The 19,999-nt window shown below is 50.0% G+C and overlaps 1 protein-coding gene and 1 long non-coding RNA gene across 2 annotated transcripts; one reads left to right on the top strand and one right to left on the bottom strand.

Annotated features, from left to right (window-relative positions):
• Positions 1-5,068: 5,068 nt before the first annotated feature.
• LOC122374363 lies at positions 5,069-16,739 on the top strand. Its single transcript, XR_006255204.1, has 2 exons — positions 5,069-5,184; positions 15,437-16,739. It is a non-coding gene; the product is annotated as an uncharacterized LOC122374363 (long non-coding RNA).
• Positions 6,837-9,883, bottom strand: LOC122374362 (piggyBac transposable element-derived protein 3-like). The gene is made up of 2 exons (XM_043353054.1): positions 9,673-9,883; positions 6,837-8,927 (listed from the first exon to the last, which is right to left on the bottom strand). The coding sequence occupies exons 1-2, from the start codon at positions 9,839-9,841 to the stop codon at positions 7,273-7,275; spliced, it is 1,824 nt and encodes a 607-aa protein (XP_043208989.1). The 5' UTR covers positions 9,842-9,883; the 3' UTR covers positions 6,837-7,272.
• Positions 16,740-19,999: the final 3,260 nt, after the last annotated feature.

Raw genomic sequence — 19,999 nt, 5'->3', positions numbered from 1 at the left:
GGTCTGCATGTCTGACTGCTCGCAGAACGGTTCTAGAGGCAGTGTCAGCGCGCGCGGAACGGTCCTCAGATGTGTCCACTTTCAAGCGCGGAACGGTCCTACTGCGCCACCAGACTCCTCTCCCTCTCCCCTCCCCCCTGTCCGCTGGTCTATGTCAGACACCAGTACACCACTGACCTCCCCTACCCTCCCCTGACCTTCTCAGGTGCCAGCTGAGACGCTGGTCGGCCTACAGAACCTGCTCGTTCACCTGCGGGACGTCTCGGCAGAGAACGCGCACGTCTACCAGTACCGACTCTGGGACGCTAAGAGGGTCAAGGTGGAGACCGCCCAGAACAGGGTATGTAACACAGACCGTAACACAAGCCGTAACGCAGGTCGTTACACAGGGCGTAAAATAGATTGAACACAGACATAGATCGAACACAGACCGTAACACTGGCTGCGTACGTGCGGGCACTCGGCCGGCCGGAACTGGGCTGGATCCATTGGGCAATGAACAGGTGCTTTCTGTGACAGCGTCACAGCTGCAGGTCAGTCAGGGACACACAGACACTGCACCCGGCGCCCTTGTGCATGGTACAGGGTTCGCGGGTTTTAGCGGTAGGTTTTGCACCTAGAAAATTTAGTGTACTTTAGGTTATATCTTCGTCGTCTTTAGCTTTTAAGTGTTGAAGATGCGATCGACTTGTTGGGTAACAAGCCGGCCATGATCGTGTAAAATGGCTTCATCGTAGATCGATTAGTTTCTGAGATATAACCGGAAATGTAAAAGTGCAAAACCTACCGCTTAATCTCGCCAGACCTGTACCTGAGCCATGAGCGCGGCCATGTGTCGCCCCCAGGGCGTGTCGCCGGACGGTTCTGTGTGTCGGACTGAAACCTGAACCTGCCTGAGTGTTATGCTATGACTCCCCAGGGCGTGTCGCCGGATGGGGCGGCCGGCTACCGGGACGGGCTGCGGTGGACCACCAACGGCCACCCGCTCTCCGCCGAGGAGGTACAGAAGGTCGTCAGCTGGGTGAACCAGCTCTCCAGCTAGCGGCGCAGAGGTCAGTCACCGCACCGGGCGTATTGCACGGGGACCCTAACAGACGCCTCACTCCTTTCCCTCATCTCATTTGTTCTTTCATTTTTTTTTATTATTATAAATAATGGAGATAGACCAGAGCATTATCGGTGCATTTATTAGGGTCATGTTACTCCAACGGGGTTGCGTTGTCGGCACAGTCCTGTCTGGTCTGTGTGCTGCGGCGATGCTCTGCCATCCGGTGACCCAACGCCACTGTCCGCTGACCGAATGTCGGCTCTTTGCTGACCATGTAACGTCTGTCCGTCACGGTGGTGGCCGTGAACGCCTGTCGGACGGCGCCGGAGGGCAGCGCCGGCCGGCTGCTGTCACTGCTGGACCAGCTGCGACTACCGGACGCCGGAGCGCTGCCCGACTGGGGTCTACATCCTGGTATGTTACTGGGAGCGGCACGGTGTGTGTTGGGTGCTTCTGACGGTCAGTTGTAGTAACTGTTAGTTCCTCTACTGGCCACCAGGTGAAAAGCGTATTAGCTGTACAGCAATGTAGAGTTGTTTATTTAGGAACCAATTCTTCGACACCAGTAATGCGTATATTGATTCGGTAGCTTTCGGAAGCTTCTGCTCCCTTCGTCAGCCGTGCTTTAAAATGCATTAAAATACAAGACAATACGTCTCAAACGTCTCAAACACCTACCAAAATACATACCACCACGAGGTATGTATCCTGCTCACGACCAGTGAGCAGGAGACCGGTGGCCAGGAGACTGGTAAGCAGGAGGACAGACAGGAGACCGGTGAGCAGGAGGAGACTGGTGGACAGGTGGAGGACAATGGAGATAAGTGGGTGGTCAATCTGTCTGGGGTAAGCCTAAGTGACGATGAGGTCAGTGTGCTACGTAAAGGGCTCAATTTTGTACCGACGCCGACAAGCGTTCCAGTCGCGGATTTTGTTTCGGCGGTCGAAAGTGTGTGCCGTTCAGACGATGTAACACCGGATGTAGCGAATAGGCTTAGATTCGAGGTCACCAAAGCTCTCAATTCCTTCCGTCCCCCGCAAAGCAAAAATCTCAGTAAGGGAGAGTGGAAAGCGTTACGTGACCTACAAGATAGGCAAGATATTATGATTTTACCTGCAGATAAGGGTAGATCTGTATGTGTGATGACCTGTGAGCAGTATCAAAGTAGGTTAGAAACACTAATAGGGGATCACGACACGTACACTGAACTGGATAGGGACCCAACCGGTAGGTACACACGAGAGGTAAGGGGGGCGCTAAAGGACTTAGAACAACAGGGCAAATTGGACAGAAAAACGTATCTAAAACTGTACCCGTCGGACCCGACTCCGCCATTGCTTTATGGGCTACCGAAGGTGCACAAGCAGGGCGTTCCGCTACGTCCCATCGTGTCTAGCATAGGCAGTGTAACGTACCAGCTGTCCAAACATTTAGCTAGCATATTATCTCCTCTGGTAGGCAAGTCTGAACATCATGTCAAGGACACGGCGAGTTTCAAAGAGAGTTTACGAGATGTTACGCTCAGTGACGATGAGACCATGGTTTCTTTTGACGTCAAAGCGCTGTTCACATCGGTACCGACAGAGGCAGCATGTGAAGTAGCACGCCAGAGACTCGAAGAAGAGTTTTTGGATGAGGAAAGCAAGGTAAGAGCGGAAACAGCACTGGAGGTCGAGGATATCATAAAATTGTTACGGCTCTGTTTGGGTACTACTTACTTTAGGGTTAACGGAAAGTTCTTTAAGCAAAAGTGGGGCACGGCCATGGGGAGTCCAGTGAGCGTTGTGGTGGCCAACTTGTTCATGGAATCGTTCGAATCCAGTGCACTCCAGTCGTTTCCACACCCAGTGAAACTGTGGAGACGCTACGTAGATGACACGTTCGTGATCTTAAAGAAAGATCAGGTAGGTGAACTACTCGACCACCTCAACGCTCAGCACGAGAGGATTGAATTCACGCTCGAGGAGGAAAAGGAGGGATCCTTACCTTTTTTTGGATGTAAAGGTACATAGACTGGGAGGGGGGACCATGAAGACCGAGGTGTTCAGGAAAGCAACTCATACGGACAAATACCTTCACTATGAATCACACCACAGCTCACAGCACAAGGCATCAGTCCCACAGACACTTTTCACACGGGCATCACGACTCACGACAACACCTGAGGACGAGGAACGCGAGACAGGGAAGATAGAACGGGCACTGGTGAGGAACCACTACCCAAAGCGAATGGTGCGCCGTATCCACAGGCGGGTAAAAAATAGAGAACGACTACGCATGGGAGAGGGTGGTGGTTCTGAACGGGTAGGCAGGGAACAGGAGGAGGACAAACGGGTTTATGTAAGCATCCCTTACATCCAGGGGGTGAGTGAACAGGTCACGCGCGTCCTCCGACCCTACGCGAAGGTCAGCACGAGACCTGCAGCGAACCTTAGTGCTAGGCTCGTCAAACCCAAGGACAAATTAGGGATCAAAGAGAAGGCTGGTCTGGTCTATCAGTATAAGTGCCAGTGCGGGGAACATGTCAACTCCAGCATGACGTGTTCCCAGTGTACCTGCATGTAGTTTCTTTATTCCTCAGCAGTTGTCATCCCCTTGGCGTTAGTGTTTCGCGTCTCTCAATTGATCACTCCCGCCTCTGATGGCTTATCCTGCTATACAGGGCCGGATATTGTTTGGAGCTGTTTGGACACTTGCGTCAGCGGCTGTGGCGCCTGACGGCCGAGCCGACGGCGTGCACAGCTCAGCTGTCTGAGGTCAGGGCTGCGACACAGCTCAGCTATCTCGGGTCAGGACCGTGACCTATGAAAGGACCCAGAGAGGGATCTAACATCGATGATTCCCTGCTTAACCCTAACAATCCCCACTTTTTTGTCCGCGATATAAAAAACACATGCGGTTAGAGTACCTGTGTCGAATTAATTAACTGGTTGATAGGGGCTGGTTGATAGGGATGTGTTTTTTTTTTATAACTCGCATGTGTTTTTTATAGCGCGGAGAAAAAAGTAGGGATTGTTAGGGTTAAGCAGGGAGTCACCGATGTTAGATCCCTCTCTGGGTCTTTTCATAGGGGGTCACGGTCCTGACCCGAGATAGCTGAGCTGTGTCGCAGCCCTGACCTCAGACAGCTGAGCTGTGCACGCCGTCGGCTCGGCCGTCAGTCGCCACAGCCGCTGACGCCAGTGTCCAAATAGCTCCAAACAATATCCGGCCCTGTATAGCAGGATAAGCCATCAGAGGCGGCAGTGATCACCGGAACGGGCTGCATGGTACAGGACGGGCTGGGAACACGTCAACTCCAGCATGACGTGTTCCCAGTGTACCTGCATGTAGTTTTTTTCTTAGGTGTTGTTTTTATCCGCTGGGACTGAGAGCGTGAGATGATGTTTTTCGTACTACGCTGGAGTACGAAAAACATCATCTCATGTAGTTTCTTTATTCCTCAGCAGTTGTCATCCCCTTGGCGTTAGTGTTTCGCGTCCCTCCATTGATCACTCCCGCCTCTGATGGCTTATCCTGCTATACAGGGCCGGATATTGTTTGGAGCTGTTTGGACACTGGCGTCAGCGGCTGTGGCGACCGACGGCCGAGCCGACGGCGTGCACAGCTCAGCTGTCTGAGGTCAGGGCTGCGACACAGCTTGTAACAAAGTTCATTCCCAGCCCCCTGCCCTTACTAACAATGTCCTTTTATGGTCCTCGTTCCTTACCTGTGACGCCTGTCCTGACCCGCTTCTGATTGGTGTTATGATATGACGTACATGTGTGACGTATGTATGACGCGTGGTATATGTCGCGCCGGAGCGGGCCGAAGCCCCGGCAGTAGCAGTCGCAGTCGCAGTCGGACCGAGTGAGAGCCGCTCCCTCGCCGGTCGTTATTCTTCACTCGTTCTTTTCGGCTCGTCATCTCGATTGAACTCATTATCTCGGACATTCAAATATATCGTGGAAAAGTGAAACAGTTTATTGGAAAAGCACGAAGAACTAGACTATCAACGAACATTATTACAAGGAATTTGGTGCCGTGACCCGGATAACGTCGGGCAAAGACTTTTGAAAAAATTTGCGCGTCTTCGACTCATCTCTGGCGGACTTCTGGGCATCTAGACATCTCTTCACTACAAAGCAGCGGAACAGTGAGCCATTCCATCCTTTTCTTCTTTAAAAACACTCTCGCTTTCATTGTTTGTTTCTTTGTGTCACTGAATTGTTTGAAAAATGACCGAGGCCTCAATTGTTACGACAGCTCTTAATAGTGTAGTGCAAGAGATCCGAATATCAAGCTTAACTAAACACGTCAGGCCCTTCCACGGCGAGGGGACAGCTAAATTTTATCAATGGCTAAACGATATGGACCAGCTTTCGAACACAGTTGACTCAGACAGGATGTGTGTTCTGGCCACCCTTACTCTCGGGGGACCAGCCGGGCTTTTCGTGGCCCGCCTGACAAAAACTCACGTTTCTTGGACAGAACTACGAGAAAAGCTCAGGAAAAGGTACGGAGAGACGGAGGATCCTCGTATCTCAAAAGAAAAAATCCGTCATATTAAACAGAACAAAGGAGAAGCAGTACACAACTTTGCGGAAAGACTTCGCGCCGCCGCGGCTGACATGTTTTCTGACATTGACAGCCCCGACGCCCAGGACGTACTAACGGACACCTTTCAGCGGGGACTGAGGGACGATCGCCTTGCTAGGACACTGATTAGGAAGAACTGTAAAACGTTGGACGAGCTGGAACATGAAGCGGAACAGGAGACAAGGACGGACAAAATATTTAGTTTGTACCGTAGGGACGAGGAACCCATGGACGTAGACATAGTGAAAAAGGACGAGGTAGAGGAACTGAGGAAAAGAGTGACTGACTTGGAAAAGAAACTGGAACAACGAAACACGACACAAAACCGCGGACAGACACAAAGACAAAACCGACCACGTGCGACGACGACACGACCACCTGTACCTCCTCCACCGCCTCACATGTACGCTCCGACACAACCGAGGCCACCACCGCCTCACATGTACGTGCCGACACAACCACCTGTACCACCGCCGCCGCCTCACATGTATAACATGCCACCGCCTCCACAACCACACCGCCACAAATGGACACGAGACGGCCGGCCAATCTGCTCTGTCTGTGGACGGATCGGCCACACCAGCAGATTCTGCCGGGCGGAAAACTGAAAAGGGCCCCTGGGAAAGACGGACCTCCTAGGCGGGCCCAAACAAACGGTGGTCCAAGAGACCCCGTTTCATCCAATATTCAAAATGGCCCCCAAATTGCGCGCGTCTCGGTAAAACCTGACACACCAATGTGCTGGTTACATTTAGGAGGTAGGAAAACGTATGCTCTTGTGGATTCAGGTGCGGATATTTCATTGATCTCTAAGGAGGCTTTTGACAAAATTCCAAGGAAAAATATTCGCGAGTTTTCAACTGCGGACTGCACCCCTCTCCAATCAGTGTCAGGACATAGGCTGGAAAATTTTGCAACGGCTGTGATTCAGGTCAGTATCGCTGGTTTTGATCGGCCCTACTGTTTTCAGGTTGTTAAGGGGCTCAAAAATCAGTGCATCTTGGGAAATGACTTTCTGACGGAATTCTCGGCTAAACTGGACTTCGGACAAAGAACTCTGAACTTGGATGGTCATATCATCCCTCTTCGACCCCAAAAACTTACATGTCATTCTGCAACTTCGCTCATTCGTCTGTCGGAACCGGTCACAATTCCCGCTCAGTCATACATGGAAATTCCTGCAAAAGTAAATCGTGACCAGCTCATTAACCCATTAGTGCCCAAGGTCCTTAAAGTGGTGTAAATTGTTTCATTTTTGCTGTATATACTTATCAGGAGTCACTGATTGCCTGTGATTTTTTGGAAAAAATTGGAGATATTTTTTACCTGTTTTTGGGGGTGGCAACATTTGTGACCAACGGGTCAATAAACACCATGAAATGGAATTTTAACCACTTTTTCTTACTTTTGTTTATAATAACGTCCAATCTTTCTGCGAAGACTTAAAATGTCAGCATCTGTAGTTGAGCACCTGTATTTTACGTTATTACCACACACAAAATCCAACACAAGGTAAAAGATAGTTGACCTGCTTTCTTTGATGTCGACAAGGTCACGCCCACTGCGCATTTTTGGGCTTGTTCAGATCATCAGCCATACGTAGGAACCCAACTGGTGCTGATGCCCCTCTTGATCTTCCGTGTGCTCATGGAGTGTGGTACACCTTCATGCACTTTGGGTGTAGTGGAACGGCGCACTTCTCGCAGGACATGTTGGTTCGGCTGTTGCACACCTTGCAACGGTGGAACCTGGTTTTGAGCTCTGCTGGCCAGTGATGTAGACCGTCGTAGCGGAGGTCTTCTGGTGCTTGGTGGCGGCCAGAGAAGCTTGCTGGAGGACGCGGCACCGTGTTCTTCTTGATGAGGACGTACGTGAGCTCCCGCAGGAAGGGAAGTTGCGGTCCCTTGGCATGCCGTTGAGACAGGAGCCAGGTGTTTGTCCGGGCAGCGTCAACTCCCCACTGGAAGAGCGGCCACCACCACTTCTTGCTGCGTATGGTACTGCGGTAGAGAGCAACACACTGATCAAACAGATCCACACCGCCCATGTGGGTGTTGTATGCATGAAGAGGACGGGGCATCTGTACAGCGATCCTGCCACCTTGCTTCTTCACATACCGGCTGGCGGTAACGAGCGGCTCCAGCGGCTCACAGTTCGTCGCCACCGTCACGACGCGATTGTCGTTCCACCGCACAACCAGGTTGTCACCGTCAGACAGCCACTCCATTGTCCCACGCTGCTTCTTCTCCAGCACCTTCTTGTCTGAAAATGGAGCGCCACCAAGCCTGTTTTCGCGGACGGTTCCACACCCGCCAAGACCCATGTCCGACAGCACGTCCAAGAGCTCGAGTGATGTGAACAGGTTGTCGAAGAATATAGCATGGCCTGGTGGGACGGCGCACTTGTTCAGCAGGCCCAGCACCACGTCAGCTCCCTTCCCCAGGCCCGTGTCAGCCAGTTGGGTGTCGGCCCCACAGTACGGTTCCGCATGATAGAGATATCCGGTGGAGGCTGCCAGACACCACAGTTTGTACCCGTATCTTACAGGTTTGCCCCTTATGAACTGCTTGGTGCTGTGCCGTCCATAGTACGGTACCATTGTCTCGTCAACGCTCATGTTTCTGGTGAGAGCTGCCGTCTTGAATCCGGCGTTCAAGTGCTGGAAGTACGGACGTACCTTGTAGTATCTGTCCTTGCTGATGTTGCTGTTGTCCGCCAGGTGCAGATTCTGGAGAAGTTCAAGAAACCTGTTCCTAGGCATGAGCTCCTGTGCCCACACAGATGACACATCGTCCTTTGCAGACCACAGATGTTTCTTGTTGTGCGTCGTTCTATAGCCCGTCATCATCATCACACCGATGATTCCCAGCAGTTCCTCCATCGTCATGTTCAGTCGTCTTCCGTGTTGCGTCGCGTACAAGTTGCTCTGCTCCAGGATATTTTCCAGCAACTCTCTCGTGAACATCTTTTGGAACAGCTCACTTGGAGATGTGTCACCGACTTCTGAAGCATCGTTAGGGTCGCCAGCAGACAGTTCAACCCGAAATGTTGGTGGACGGTGCCTCCAGTTCCTGACCTTCTTCCTTTTAGGCCCTTTGACAGAGGTACATTGATCCGGCTCTTGTGTTGCAGAAGCAGCGACGTCACCTGATCCCTTTTCGTGTGTCCCATCGCGAGGAGCTGGAGACTGCTCCCCCGTCACTTCCGCTGATGTCCCCAGGACTCGGCGTGGGAGATGGGTTGTGTCACCAACGGTTTCGCCATCTGACTTGTCGGAGTCTTCGTCGGTATGGGCGTCATCTGCAACGAGAGAACCATTGACTCTGTAAGCTGCCCTAATTCCTCTATTACTCCTTTACTGCCAGACCTAATCACGAAAGGGATGCCTCGGGGTAAAAGCAAGACGTCTGCTGGGAATACAAGGGCTTTCCAGACCACCTTCGCTACGTTGATTTAGTAGTCAGCCGCAAGCTCGTTGATGTGAACCATGCCAGTCTTGCAACATCTTACCGTAATATACTTTGGTATATTTGTGTACGATATAATTGCTGCCACAGAAAATGGAACTCAGGAAGGCAGGGACCCCTCCCCCCAACCGTCCACAAAAACGTCACACTGACTAGAAGGCGCTGTTGCATAAACGTTCGCAAGGAAAACACTAATCATTAACCTTTGAATATGACAGGCTTAGGGTCATTTCACAATACTACTGGTAAAGTAAGTCAGGTAATGTGTAGTTTTGTATGTGAATTCGCACATAATTACGAGCTTAGACGCAAACATCGGTAGAAAAAAATTATCCGCAACCGACCCTCCTATAGCATAAGGCCGCCAGGACGATGTAGCTCTTTTACTCTGTCCACACGTGTAGAGAAGTGCGTAAACGTAAGTGCGACCCTGTATTTTATCAATCATTCTCCTCCCATCCAACAACAATGCTCACTCATTCACACTACGCTGTAATTATGCCCTACTTAGTATAGTCTGCCTACTACATATACCCCTTCTCATCCCCATTATCCACAATTTCCGAGAGCCCACTCACCCTTTTCGATGGGGGGCATGAGTATAACATCGATGTGGTCCTCGACATCTTCATCTTCAAGCCAGCTGTCACTCTCCAGAAGGTCCAATATCTCATTTGCCGTGAGCCTGAAATGTGAAAAAGTCATATTTATGTTGGGTTTCTGCCCGTTGGTCACATTTGTTGCCATACATTATTTGCACGTGTGCCAGACAAAACAAAAAGCAAATGGAGTGAAACTAATATTTACAGGTTCTAAATAGGTTTAAATTCCACCCATACGACGTGTGAGAAATGATTTTTCTGAGAAAATATGAGTTTACTTACGGTTTTTTTCGGACGCGGTCCGACCGAGCTCCAATCGGCGCCGACATCTTGCTGACAATGCCGAGATAGCGTCGCTTGTGAGGTTGCCATGCGCAAAATAGTACTGGGATCCTCCAGCTGGAAGATGCCTGAACGCGGGCGAAGTGGACCTTCCCAAAAGATGAAGCACATTTGACCGACAAAAAATCATTAACTTTGTGGTCACAAATGTGACCAACGGGCTCTAATGGGTTCAGGATTGTTTAGTACAACCGCTCAACAATGTTCCGATCTTAGGAGACGAACCTGGTCTTTCGTTAGTAAGTAGTGTGAGCAAGGTCATCGAAACACGTCAGATTGCTGTAGTCATTGTTAACGCCACCGGCAGGGACTATACGTTGCCCGCTCGCTCTGTGGTTGGGATTGCTGAGGTAATTGAGGACATTGAATCATGTGTTTCGTCTGTGAACCAACCCAATCAGGATTCAGCAGGACCGGATGACATTCCGGAAATTCAAAAGGCTGACCTGTCTCATATGTCCGAGCAACAGCGCCAAAAGTTAGTGGCTTTATTGGAACGTAACAGTGACCTCTTTGCTAAAAATGATTGTGAATTAGGAAGGACTCATCTTTTGAAAGCGAAAATTGACACTGGCGACCATCCTCCTATTAAACAAAATCCATATCGGCTACCATTCAGTCAACGACAACTAGTGCAAGAACATATTGATAACATGTTAAAAGCAGGTGTGATTTCTCCCAGTCAAAGTCCGTGGGCAAGCCCCATTGTGATAGTGGACAAAAAGGACGGATCAAAAAGATTTTGCGTGGATTTGCGTGCGTTAAATCGGATTACCAAAAAGAACAGTCACCCCTTGCCACGTATCGACGATATACTGGCCTCACTTGATGGATCAAAATATTTTTCGTGTCTGGACCTCCGCAGCGGCTATTGGCAAATTCCTATGGATGAGGACTCAAAAGAAAAGACTGCATTTACTTGTTTTGCAGGTTTACATCATTTCAACGTACTTCCGTTTGGTCTCGTCTCGGCCCCTGGTATTTTTTCTGAGCTTATGAACGAGGTTCTACGCGGAATTCAGTACAAGTTTACCATAGCTTATTTGGACGATATCCTGATTTATTCAAAAACGTTTGAGGACCATCTGGAACATATTGACGCTGTCTTTTCGCGGTTACGGAACGCCGGACTAAAAATGAAAATGTCGAAGTGCGAGTTCTTGAAAAAGGAGGTAAATTATTTAGGCCATGTCGTTTCCGCCAGTGGTGTCAAACCGGATCCAGCAAAAGTTAGTGTTATTCAAAATCTAGAGCCACCAACGGACGTCAGAGGCGTTCGTTCATTTATAGGCATGTGTTCCTACTACCGCCGGTTTGTGCCTCATTTTGCAAAAATAGCCAAACCGCTAACCGAACTGACCAAAAAGAATCGCAATTTCGTTTGGACAGATGCATGCCAAACCGCTTTTGAGACCTTACGTGCCTCACTTACTCATGCTCCCATACTTGCTTTTCCGGATGTCGAAAAACCTTACAAATTGTATACGGATGCGTCAAATTATGCGATCGGTGCGGCTTTAGTTCAGGATAGTCCATTTGGCGAACGTGTAATTCAATATTTGTCTCATCAATTAAACGAAACTCAACAACGCTGGCCAATCATCGAAAAGGAAGCTTACGCGATTGTGTTCAGTGTCCAAAAATTCCGACCGTACTTGTTAGGATCAAAATTCACTGTATTAACAGACCATAAACCTCTTCAACATTTATTTACAAGCGAAATGAAAAATGCTAGGATACAAAGATGGGCTATCATGTTGGATGAGTACGGGTGTAATGTAGAATACGTCAGTGGCAGTAAGAATGTTGTCGCTGACGCATTGTCACGCTTTGGCCGACCAGCGACGAATGATTCGTCACCAGGCCCCACTGATTACGTGAGCCGGAAGGAGGAAAGCGTTTGTGGACAATGCAATGTAAATAGTGTAAATAGACGTAGTGTTCATGTTATAGATTCGGATGTTGCACCTGCCGTGCAACTGGAAACAGATATTACTTGTGAGAACGCTGAGGGGAACAAAAAGGAGAAGTTTCGTGAGTTTTTGAACAATCATCCCGACTTTCAAACACTCCAGTCCGAGGACGCTGAGATTCAGCGAATTGTGAAAATTTTGAAGGATCCAACCCACCCAAATCATGTTAGTATAGCAAAGTTTTATGTTATGGACGACGGATTATTGTACCGGGTTTCTGAACCGACAAAATGCGAAAATTTTGTGGGCATGCAACTTGTTATTCCGGAGTTTCTGCAAAAACCGTTGATTGACGAGGTACATTCGGGTTATTTTGGCGGTCACCTAGGTATTGACAAAACATATGACAAACTGCGTTCTCGTTATTACTGGTCCGGCATGTATAGAGATGTTGTACAGTTTTTGAGGGGCTGTGTTGCCTGCAACATGAGGAAATTAAAACGTCAGCGTCCCCCGTTACAAAACATGCAAGTCCCCAAATATCCTTTTGAACAGATAGCCATAGATACTTCAGGTCCGTTCCCAGAGAGTTATTCAGGAAATCGTTACATTGTCAATATCATTGACTTATTTTCAGGATGGCCGGAATCGTTTGCAACGTCGTCCAAATCCGCCGATACTGTAGCAAAAATTTTGGTTGAACATATAATTCCGTGGCATTCATGTCCCCGTGTCATTGTCTCTGATAATGGAACAGAATTCTGTAACGCTGTCATTGATCAACTGTCCGCCTTCTTCAATATCAAACACATTAAAACGTCGGTATATCACCCTCAGTCCAACGGCAAGGTTGAGCGATTCAATAGAGTACAAAATGATGCATTAGCTAAACTCGTAGACTCTTCTTACAGAGACTGGGATACAAAGATACCTGGTATTTTATCTGCATATAGAACCGCAAGACATGAAAGCACAAAGTATTCCCCGTTTTTCATACTTTTCGGACGTGATCCCGTTCTTCCGTGTGATACCCTACTCGCCCCAAAAATTCGCTACCACGGCGAGGAATATCTCCCAACCATGCTGGAAAATATGCACAAGGCTCATCATCATGTTCAGCATAATTTAGCTCAAAGTCATGAAAGGAACAGGCTTTACTATGATAGGAAGGCCAAACCAGTGCAACTAAAACCAGGGGATATGGTATACTTTAGGGATCCGACGGATGCAGTTCGGCCATCAAAATTAGCTTCAAACTGGAAACCATATTACCGCATAGTCAAGGCTCTTAGTGACGTCACTTTCGTTATCAAACATCAGTTATCGGGACAAACCAAAGTGGTGAACGCTCACAACCTCCGACAGGCAAACGCAGAAAACATGTGGAAATACACTTCCGACGAACCATCCTACATTGACAGCAAATATCAACAAAAACGCAGGTCTCACATTCCCATCAGAGTTCAGCCACCCAGGCAATCAAAATATTCTGCTACACAGGATCATGAGCTGTTGGACTTTTGCGACGGACCAGTACGTACACCGCACACTTTGGACCGACGTGACCCGCAGGACCAGGCGACTGCTGATGTAGGTGACAGTTCAAATGACTCTATGGCGCCGCGAATTCTTTCGGAACCCCCTGACATTTCTGACAATAATTCGGAGGATTCTTCGGACAACGTACCTCTTGCTGAACTTCAAAGACGCTGGAAACGCCAATACTCTGATTCGGACCCTGAGGACAATATACCTTTGGCAAAATTAGCGAAACAATTATCCGAAGGTGCCACGGAAACACCTACTGAGACTCCGAGGGAATCGGTTAAAAGACCACGCATTCTGTCCGACACCCAAAATTCAGAGGATGAAACTCGGTCACCGCGCGAAAAATCTGGCAAATACGATGTAAACAGTTCGGAATCTGAAACCTCGGACCTGGAAGGATCTGACGCTGGTGAATGTTGTGTGAGTGTGAATGCAACTAACCCTGGTGTGAATGAGTCCAGTACAAAAGCAATTGCAATGCAGGTGATTGAGAATTATGGAGCCACAATGGAGAGAATGCTGGCTCAACTGTTGAAGTCATAGGATATGTTATAGATTTTACTTGTAGTTTACAGGCTAGTGTGCCTAAGTTTTGGAATCAGGCCGTAGTGCCATTGGACTGTGAATTGTTGTGGATCAGGCTAGTGCGCCTCAAACTTTGGATTCGGCCAGCGTGCCATTGTGATGTGGATTATGTGTTATGAACGATGGCATAGTGAGCCTATGCATTGTGTTATGGCGGAAGCGCCTCATGGATAGGACAGGGAATTGAGAAGTTTTATGTGTTTGGAGAGATATATTGTGTCATGCTTTTAATGGACAGAGGACCATTTAGGTTATGTTATATTTGACCCGTGTGTCATTTTGTCACCAATATGTGCTTGTGTGTTAATTATGTCGTTATCCGTCAGTGACTTTCGTTTGTGTGCTTACAGATATGGAAGCGAGAATGTTTATCCTACTGCCTCTTTTGCTGACATCTGCTGCGACACGTTCTTCTTCTCACGTGCCTCTACATGACGTTCGCCTTCCGACTGAGACCCGAACGACGTGGAAACTATAGTTCGTTTTTCTTAAGTTTGCCCCTCACTGTAAACGCCTCTTTGAACACAGCACGAGAATTGCTAGCTGAATTACTGAGAAAACTGGTTAGCGCACATTGTATTGTAGATATGAATAATATTTTCAAAAATAAGTTTTGAACACCGACGATTTGACGTTATGTTAAGCGCCGTGCAATTTATTTATTAGTTCAGACATAATTCCTGAGGAATCGTCTATCCCTGTGGGCCTGTAGGTATTGGCAAACACGATTTACGAGTCTGTGAAATAGTAAATAAATTTGATGAAATTGATCGTCTGTGAAATCTTGTCAAATCAGTGTGCGCCAACCAGTTTTCTCAGTAATTCAGCTAGCAATTCTCGTGCTATGTTCAAAAAGACGTTTACAGTGAGGGGCAAACTTAAGAAAAACGAACTATAGCATCGAAACTTGAGTACCGATTGTGTGACTTTTCGAAGCACAATAGCTGTAAATGTATTTTGAATATGTTTATTGGAATTAATCATGAAAGCTTGTTGTCCTTTATCTCCATAAATTGTTTTAATTTCATGTCATTTTTCTTTTGTCAATGGTTAAGACTTTTACGTCACCGTTTTATAAGTAGTAAATGTAAATGTGTTTCACGGATTTCGGGTCTAAGTCTTTACCCTTCTGTCCTGCTACGCCGTTACATACCCGACTCGAATCCTGCCCCTGGCTCAGCTGTGACGCCCCAAGACACGACCGACGCTGCAACGCTCAATGACCTGACCCGACCGGTCAGCACCGCCCGTCCGAACAAAGACAGTCGTCCCGACTCAACCCCGTCACCAGACGACACAAAGCCTCATATTGCGCACCAACCCGACAAGATATGCTTACGCCCGGTTTCCAGCCGGCAGGGTGTGAACGCGGCGACCTCGACCGGATGGCTCCGATGACTGGTTCGTCAGCGCTGGCCTCGCCACCCGAGCCAGCGGCGCTGTTGACAAATGTCAGCGCCGGCCGGCCCCGTGACGTCCGGTGTCATACTGACTGACACCCCATCACTGCTGACGTCGGTGGGAGCCGCCGAACAACGAACTGACACCGGTCATCTGACATCATCGGGGGGGGCCATCCGTGTCATCGCCGGTCACCATTCTTCATCGCACGCTTCACCGCTCGGCTGGCACGCGCGCACGCCCGACGTAAGCCGAAGCAAGTCGCCGTCGCGAGGCTGCCGCTGCCGCCGCACTGCTGTAGTCGTCACTCCGCTTCGCCCTGCACGACTTCGCTCGCTCTCTGCTTCGACTGGCCGGCGTTAGGCGCTCGCTGACGTAAGTCGAGACAAGTTCGCCGTCACGATGCTGCCCGCCGTTGCCTCTCACAGCGCCACCTAGCGGTTGCGGACAAACGCCACCTAGCGTTGTGAACGATGCGAGCGCCACCTAGCGCTGCGTGCTCTAAAGACAGACGCCATCTAGCGAGTGAGTGCGGTGAAAGGAAACAATAGAGTGACTGCGAGGAACATGATGAATGAAAGTGAATGCGCAATTGGACCAAACGGGTGAGACATTTGATTTTAGATCCGGACTATAAATAAATATCGCGGACGGTGCTAAGGTCGGACATTTCGGAAAAAGAACTCTACTACAAGGACTACAACAAAATGGGGACATGGGGAAAAAGTGTATTGTTTGTGTACTGTTATATAATAGTGTTGCATTTGACTGTATTGTGTCGTATATTATGCTATGTCGTTTATGTTGCATTGTGTATGTGTGTTTGTTGTGTGATAACTAACGTGTGTTGTACGTTATATCATGCATCATATCGGAAGCATTCCAAGACGAAAATCTTCATTTAAGATTTTAGCTTTTAGGACCTTGCGTTGTGATGTAACAAAGTTCATTCCCAGCCCCCTGCCCTTACTAACAATGTCCTTTTATGGTCCTCGTTCCTTACCTGTGACGCCTGTCCTGACCCGCTTCTGATTGGTGTTATGATATGACGTACATGTGTGACGTATGTATGACGCGTGGTATATGTCGCGCCGGAGCGGGCCGAAGCCCCGGCAGTAGCAGTCGCAGTCGCAGTCGGACCGAGTGAGAGCCGCTCCCTCGCCGGTCGTTATTCTTCACTCGTTCTTTTCGGCTCGTCATCTCGATTGAACTCATTATCTCGGACATTCAAATATATCGTGGAAAAGTGAAACAGTTTATTGGAAAAGCACGAAGAACTAGACTATCAACGAACATTATTACACAGCTCAGCTATCTCGGGTCAGGACCGTGACCTATGAAAGGACCCAGAGAGGGATCTAACATCGGTGACTCCCTGCTTAACCCTAACAATCCCCACTTTTTTTGTCCGCGATATAAAAAACACATGCGGTTAGAGTACCTGTGTCGATTTAATTAAAGTTTATTATGTCAAAGTTTCACAACATCAATCCGGTCTGCATGTCTGACTGCTCGCAGAACGGTTCTAGAGGCAGTGTCAGCGCGCGCGGAACGGTCCTCAGATATGTCCACTTTCAAGCGCGGAACGGTCCTTCTGCGCCACCAGACTCCTCTCCCTCTCCCCTCCCCCTGTCCGCTGGTCTATGTCAGACGCCAGTACACCACTGACCTCCCCTACCCTCTCCTGACCTTCTCAGGTGCCAGCTGAGACGCTGGTCGGCCTACAGAACCTGCTCGTTCACCTGCGGGACGTCTCGGCAGAGAACGCGCACGTCTACCAATACCGACTCTGGGACGCTAAGAGGGTCAAGGTGGAGACCGCCCAGAACAGGGTATGTAACACAGACCGTAACACAAGCCGTAACGCAGGTCGTTACACAGGGCGTAAAATAGATTGAACACAGACCGTAACATAGATCGAACACAGACTGTAACACTGGCTGCGTACGTGGGGGCACTCGGCCGGCCGGAACTGGGCTGGATCCATTGGGCAATGAACAGGTGCTTTCTGTGACAGCGTCACCGCTGCAGGTCAGTCAGGGACACACAGACACTGCACCCGGCGCCCTTGTGCATGGTACAGGGCTCGCGGGTTTTAGCGGTAGGTTTTGCACCTAGAAAATTTAGTGTACTTCAGGCTATATCTTCGTCGTCTTAAGCTTTTAAGTGTTGAAGATGCGATCGACTTGTTGGGTAACAAGCCGGCCATGATCGTGTAAAATGGCTTCATCGTAGATCGATTAGTTTCTGAGATATAACCGGAAATGTAAAAGTGCAAAACCTACCGCTTAATCTCGCGAGACCTGTGCCTGAGCCCTGAGCGCGCCCATATGTCGCCCCCAGGGCGTGTCGCCGGACGGTTCTGTGTGTCGGACTGAAACCTGAACCTGCCTGAGTGTTATGCTATGACTCCCCAGGGCGTGCCGCCGGATGGGGCGGCCGGCTACCGGGACGGGCTGCGGCGGGCCACCAACGGCCACCCGCTCTCCGCCGAGGAGGTACAGAAGGTCGTCAGCCGGGTTAACCAGCTCTCCAGCTAGCGGCGCAGAGTTCAGTCACCGCACCGGGCGTATTGCACGGGGACCCTAACAGACGCCTCACTCCTTTCCCTCATCTCAGTTGTTCTTTCATTTTTTTATTATTATAAGTAATGGAGACAGACCAGAGCATTTTCGGTGCATTTATTAGGGTCATGTTACTCCAACGGGGTTGCGTTGTCGGCACAGTCCTGTCTGGTCTGTGTGCTGCGGCGATGCTCTGCCATCCGGTGACCCAACGCCACTGTCCGCTGACCGAGTGTCGGCTCTCTGCTGACCGTGTAACGTCTGTCCGTCAGGGTGGTGGCCGTGAACGCCTGTCGGACGGCGCCGGAGGGCAGCGCCGGCCGGCTGCTGTCACTGCTGGAGCAGCTGCGGCTGCCGGACGCCGGAGCGCTGCCCGACTGGGGTCTACATCCTGGTATGTTACTGGGAGCGGCACGGTGTGTGTTGGGTGCTTCTGACGGTCAGTTGTAGTAACTGTTAGTTCCTCTACTGGCCACCAGGTGAAAAGCGTATTAGCTGTACAGCAATGTAGAGTTGTTTATGTAGGAACCAATTCTTCGACACCAGTAATGCGTATATTGATTCGGTAGCTTTCGGAAGCTTCTGCTCCCTTCGTCAGCCGTGCTTTAAAATGCATTAAAATACAAGACAATACGTCTCAAACGTCTCAAACACCTACCAAAATACATACCACCACGAGGTATGTATCCTGCTCACGACCAGTGAGCAGGAGACCGGTGGCCAGGAGACTGGTAAGCAGGAGGACAGACAGGAGACCGGTGAGCAGGAGGAGACTGGTGGACAGGGGGAGGACAATGGAGATAAGTGGGTGGTCAATCTGTCTGGGGTAAGCCTAAGTGACGATGAGGTCAGTGTTGTGAGGTTCAGACGCTGGAGTAGCTGGTAAGCTGTATTGCCGCCGTGCACACCAAAACAGAACTGCCCTCACATTCCGCTTCACAACACACATTGACACGCACTCCACTCGCAAACCAATCAGAGCTGACATACATACATCGGCAGGTGGGGTGATCAGGTCACGCCACCTACTCCCAACCAATCACAGGTGAGCACATCACGTCAGGTGGGGTGACCCAGCGCCCGGCCGCCCGTACCGGATCGAGCCGGTAAGAAGGGAGGCTGACAGGCGAGGCCCGGACCAGAACATCTCCCCCTTCGCGGAACTTCCATCAGGAAGTTAGTCGCGGTAGCCGAGCCTGTCTGGAAGACGTCGCTGCCGTGAGCTGCGCCTCCGGCGCGCAGGGGGCAGCTGAAACCGCACCCGTCGCTCTGGAACGGTGACAGAAGAGTCTGAAGGCTCTCCTTCCTCCAACGAGGACTCGTCCTCTGCAGGTGGCTGGTGTGATGCGCGGAGGAATCGTCTGTTCCTCCACAGGACTCGACCACTGGGTAGTTTGACGTGGTAGTCGCGCCTGTATCCCACACCGACGACGACGCCCACCTTATCCCATCGCTTGCTGATAGGATCCTGAAGGCGGACATCGGCACCGATCTTAAATGGCATCAGCTGACGAGAGCAGTTGTTGTAGTGCTGCTCCCTCTTGAGGCGGTCTTGAGCAGCCTTGGCATCACACGCCTCAGCCTGCAACTGCCATTCTGGAGCGAACGCGCTCCGATGTGCTGGAACCCACGATCGGATTGGGTGTCCGAAGACGATCTGTGCCGGAGAGCGTCCACATGCACCAGGTGTGTTCCTCAGCTCAAGGAGCCCTCGATGAAGTCGCTCGTCGTCAATGGACCCGTTGGTGGTTGTCTTGGCGATGAGATGCTTGACAGTCTTCACCGCTGCTTCAGCATGTCCGTTCGACTGGGCATAGTATGGTGTTGACATGACGTGCACCACTCCCCAGCGCTTGAGGAAGGCTGCGACATCCCGACTCTTGAATTGGGGACCACCGTCCGTCCGGAGTCTCACTGGGACGCCGAGCGTGACAAACGCCTCTCGAAGCG

The sequence above is a fragment of the Amphibalanus amphitrite genome, unplaced genomic scaffold (genome assembly GCF_019059575.1).
Source record: "Amphibalanus amphitrite isolate SeventyFive unplaced genomic scaffold, NRLGWU_Aamphi_draft 001647F_arrow, whole genome shotgun sequence".
Classification (NCBI taxonomy): domain Eukaryota; kingdom Metazoa; phylum Arthropoda; class Thecostraca; order Balanomorpha; family Balanidae; genus Amphibalanus; species Amphibalanus amphitrite.
The sequence above is the reverse complement of the archived record's forward strand: the minus strand, read 5'-3'. Positions and strand labels throughout refer to the sequence as shown.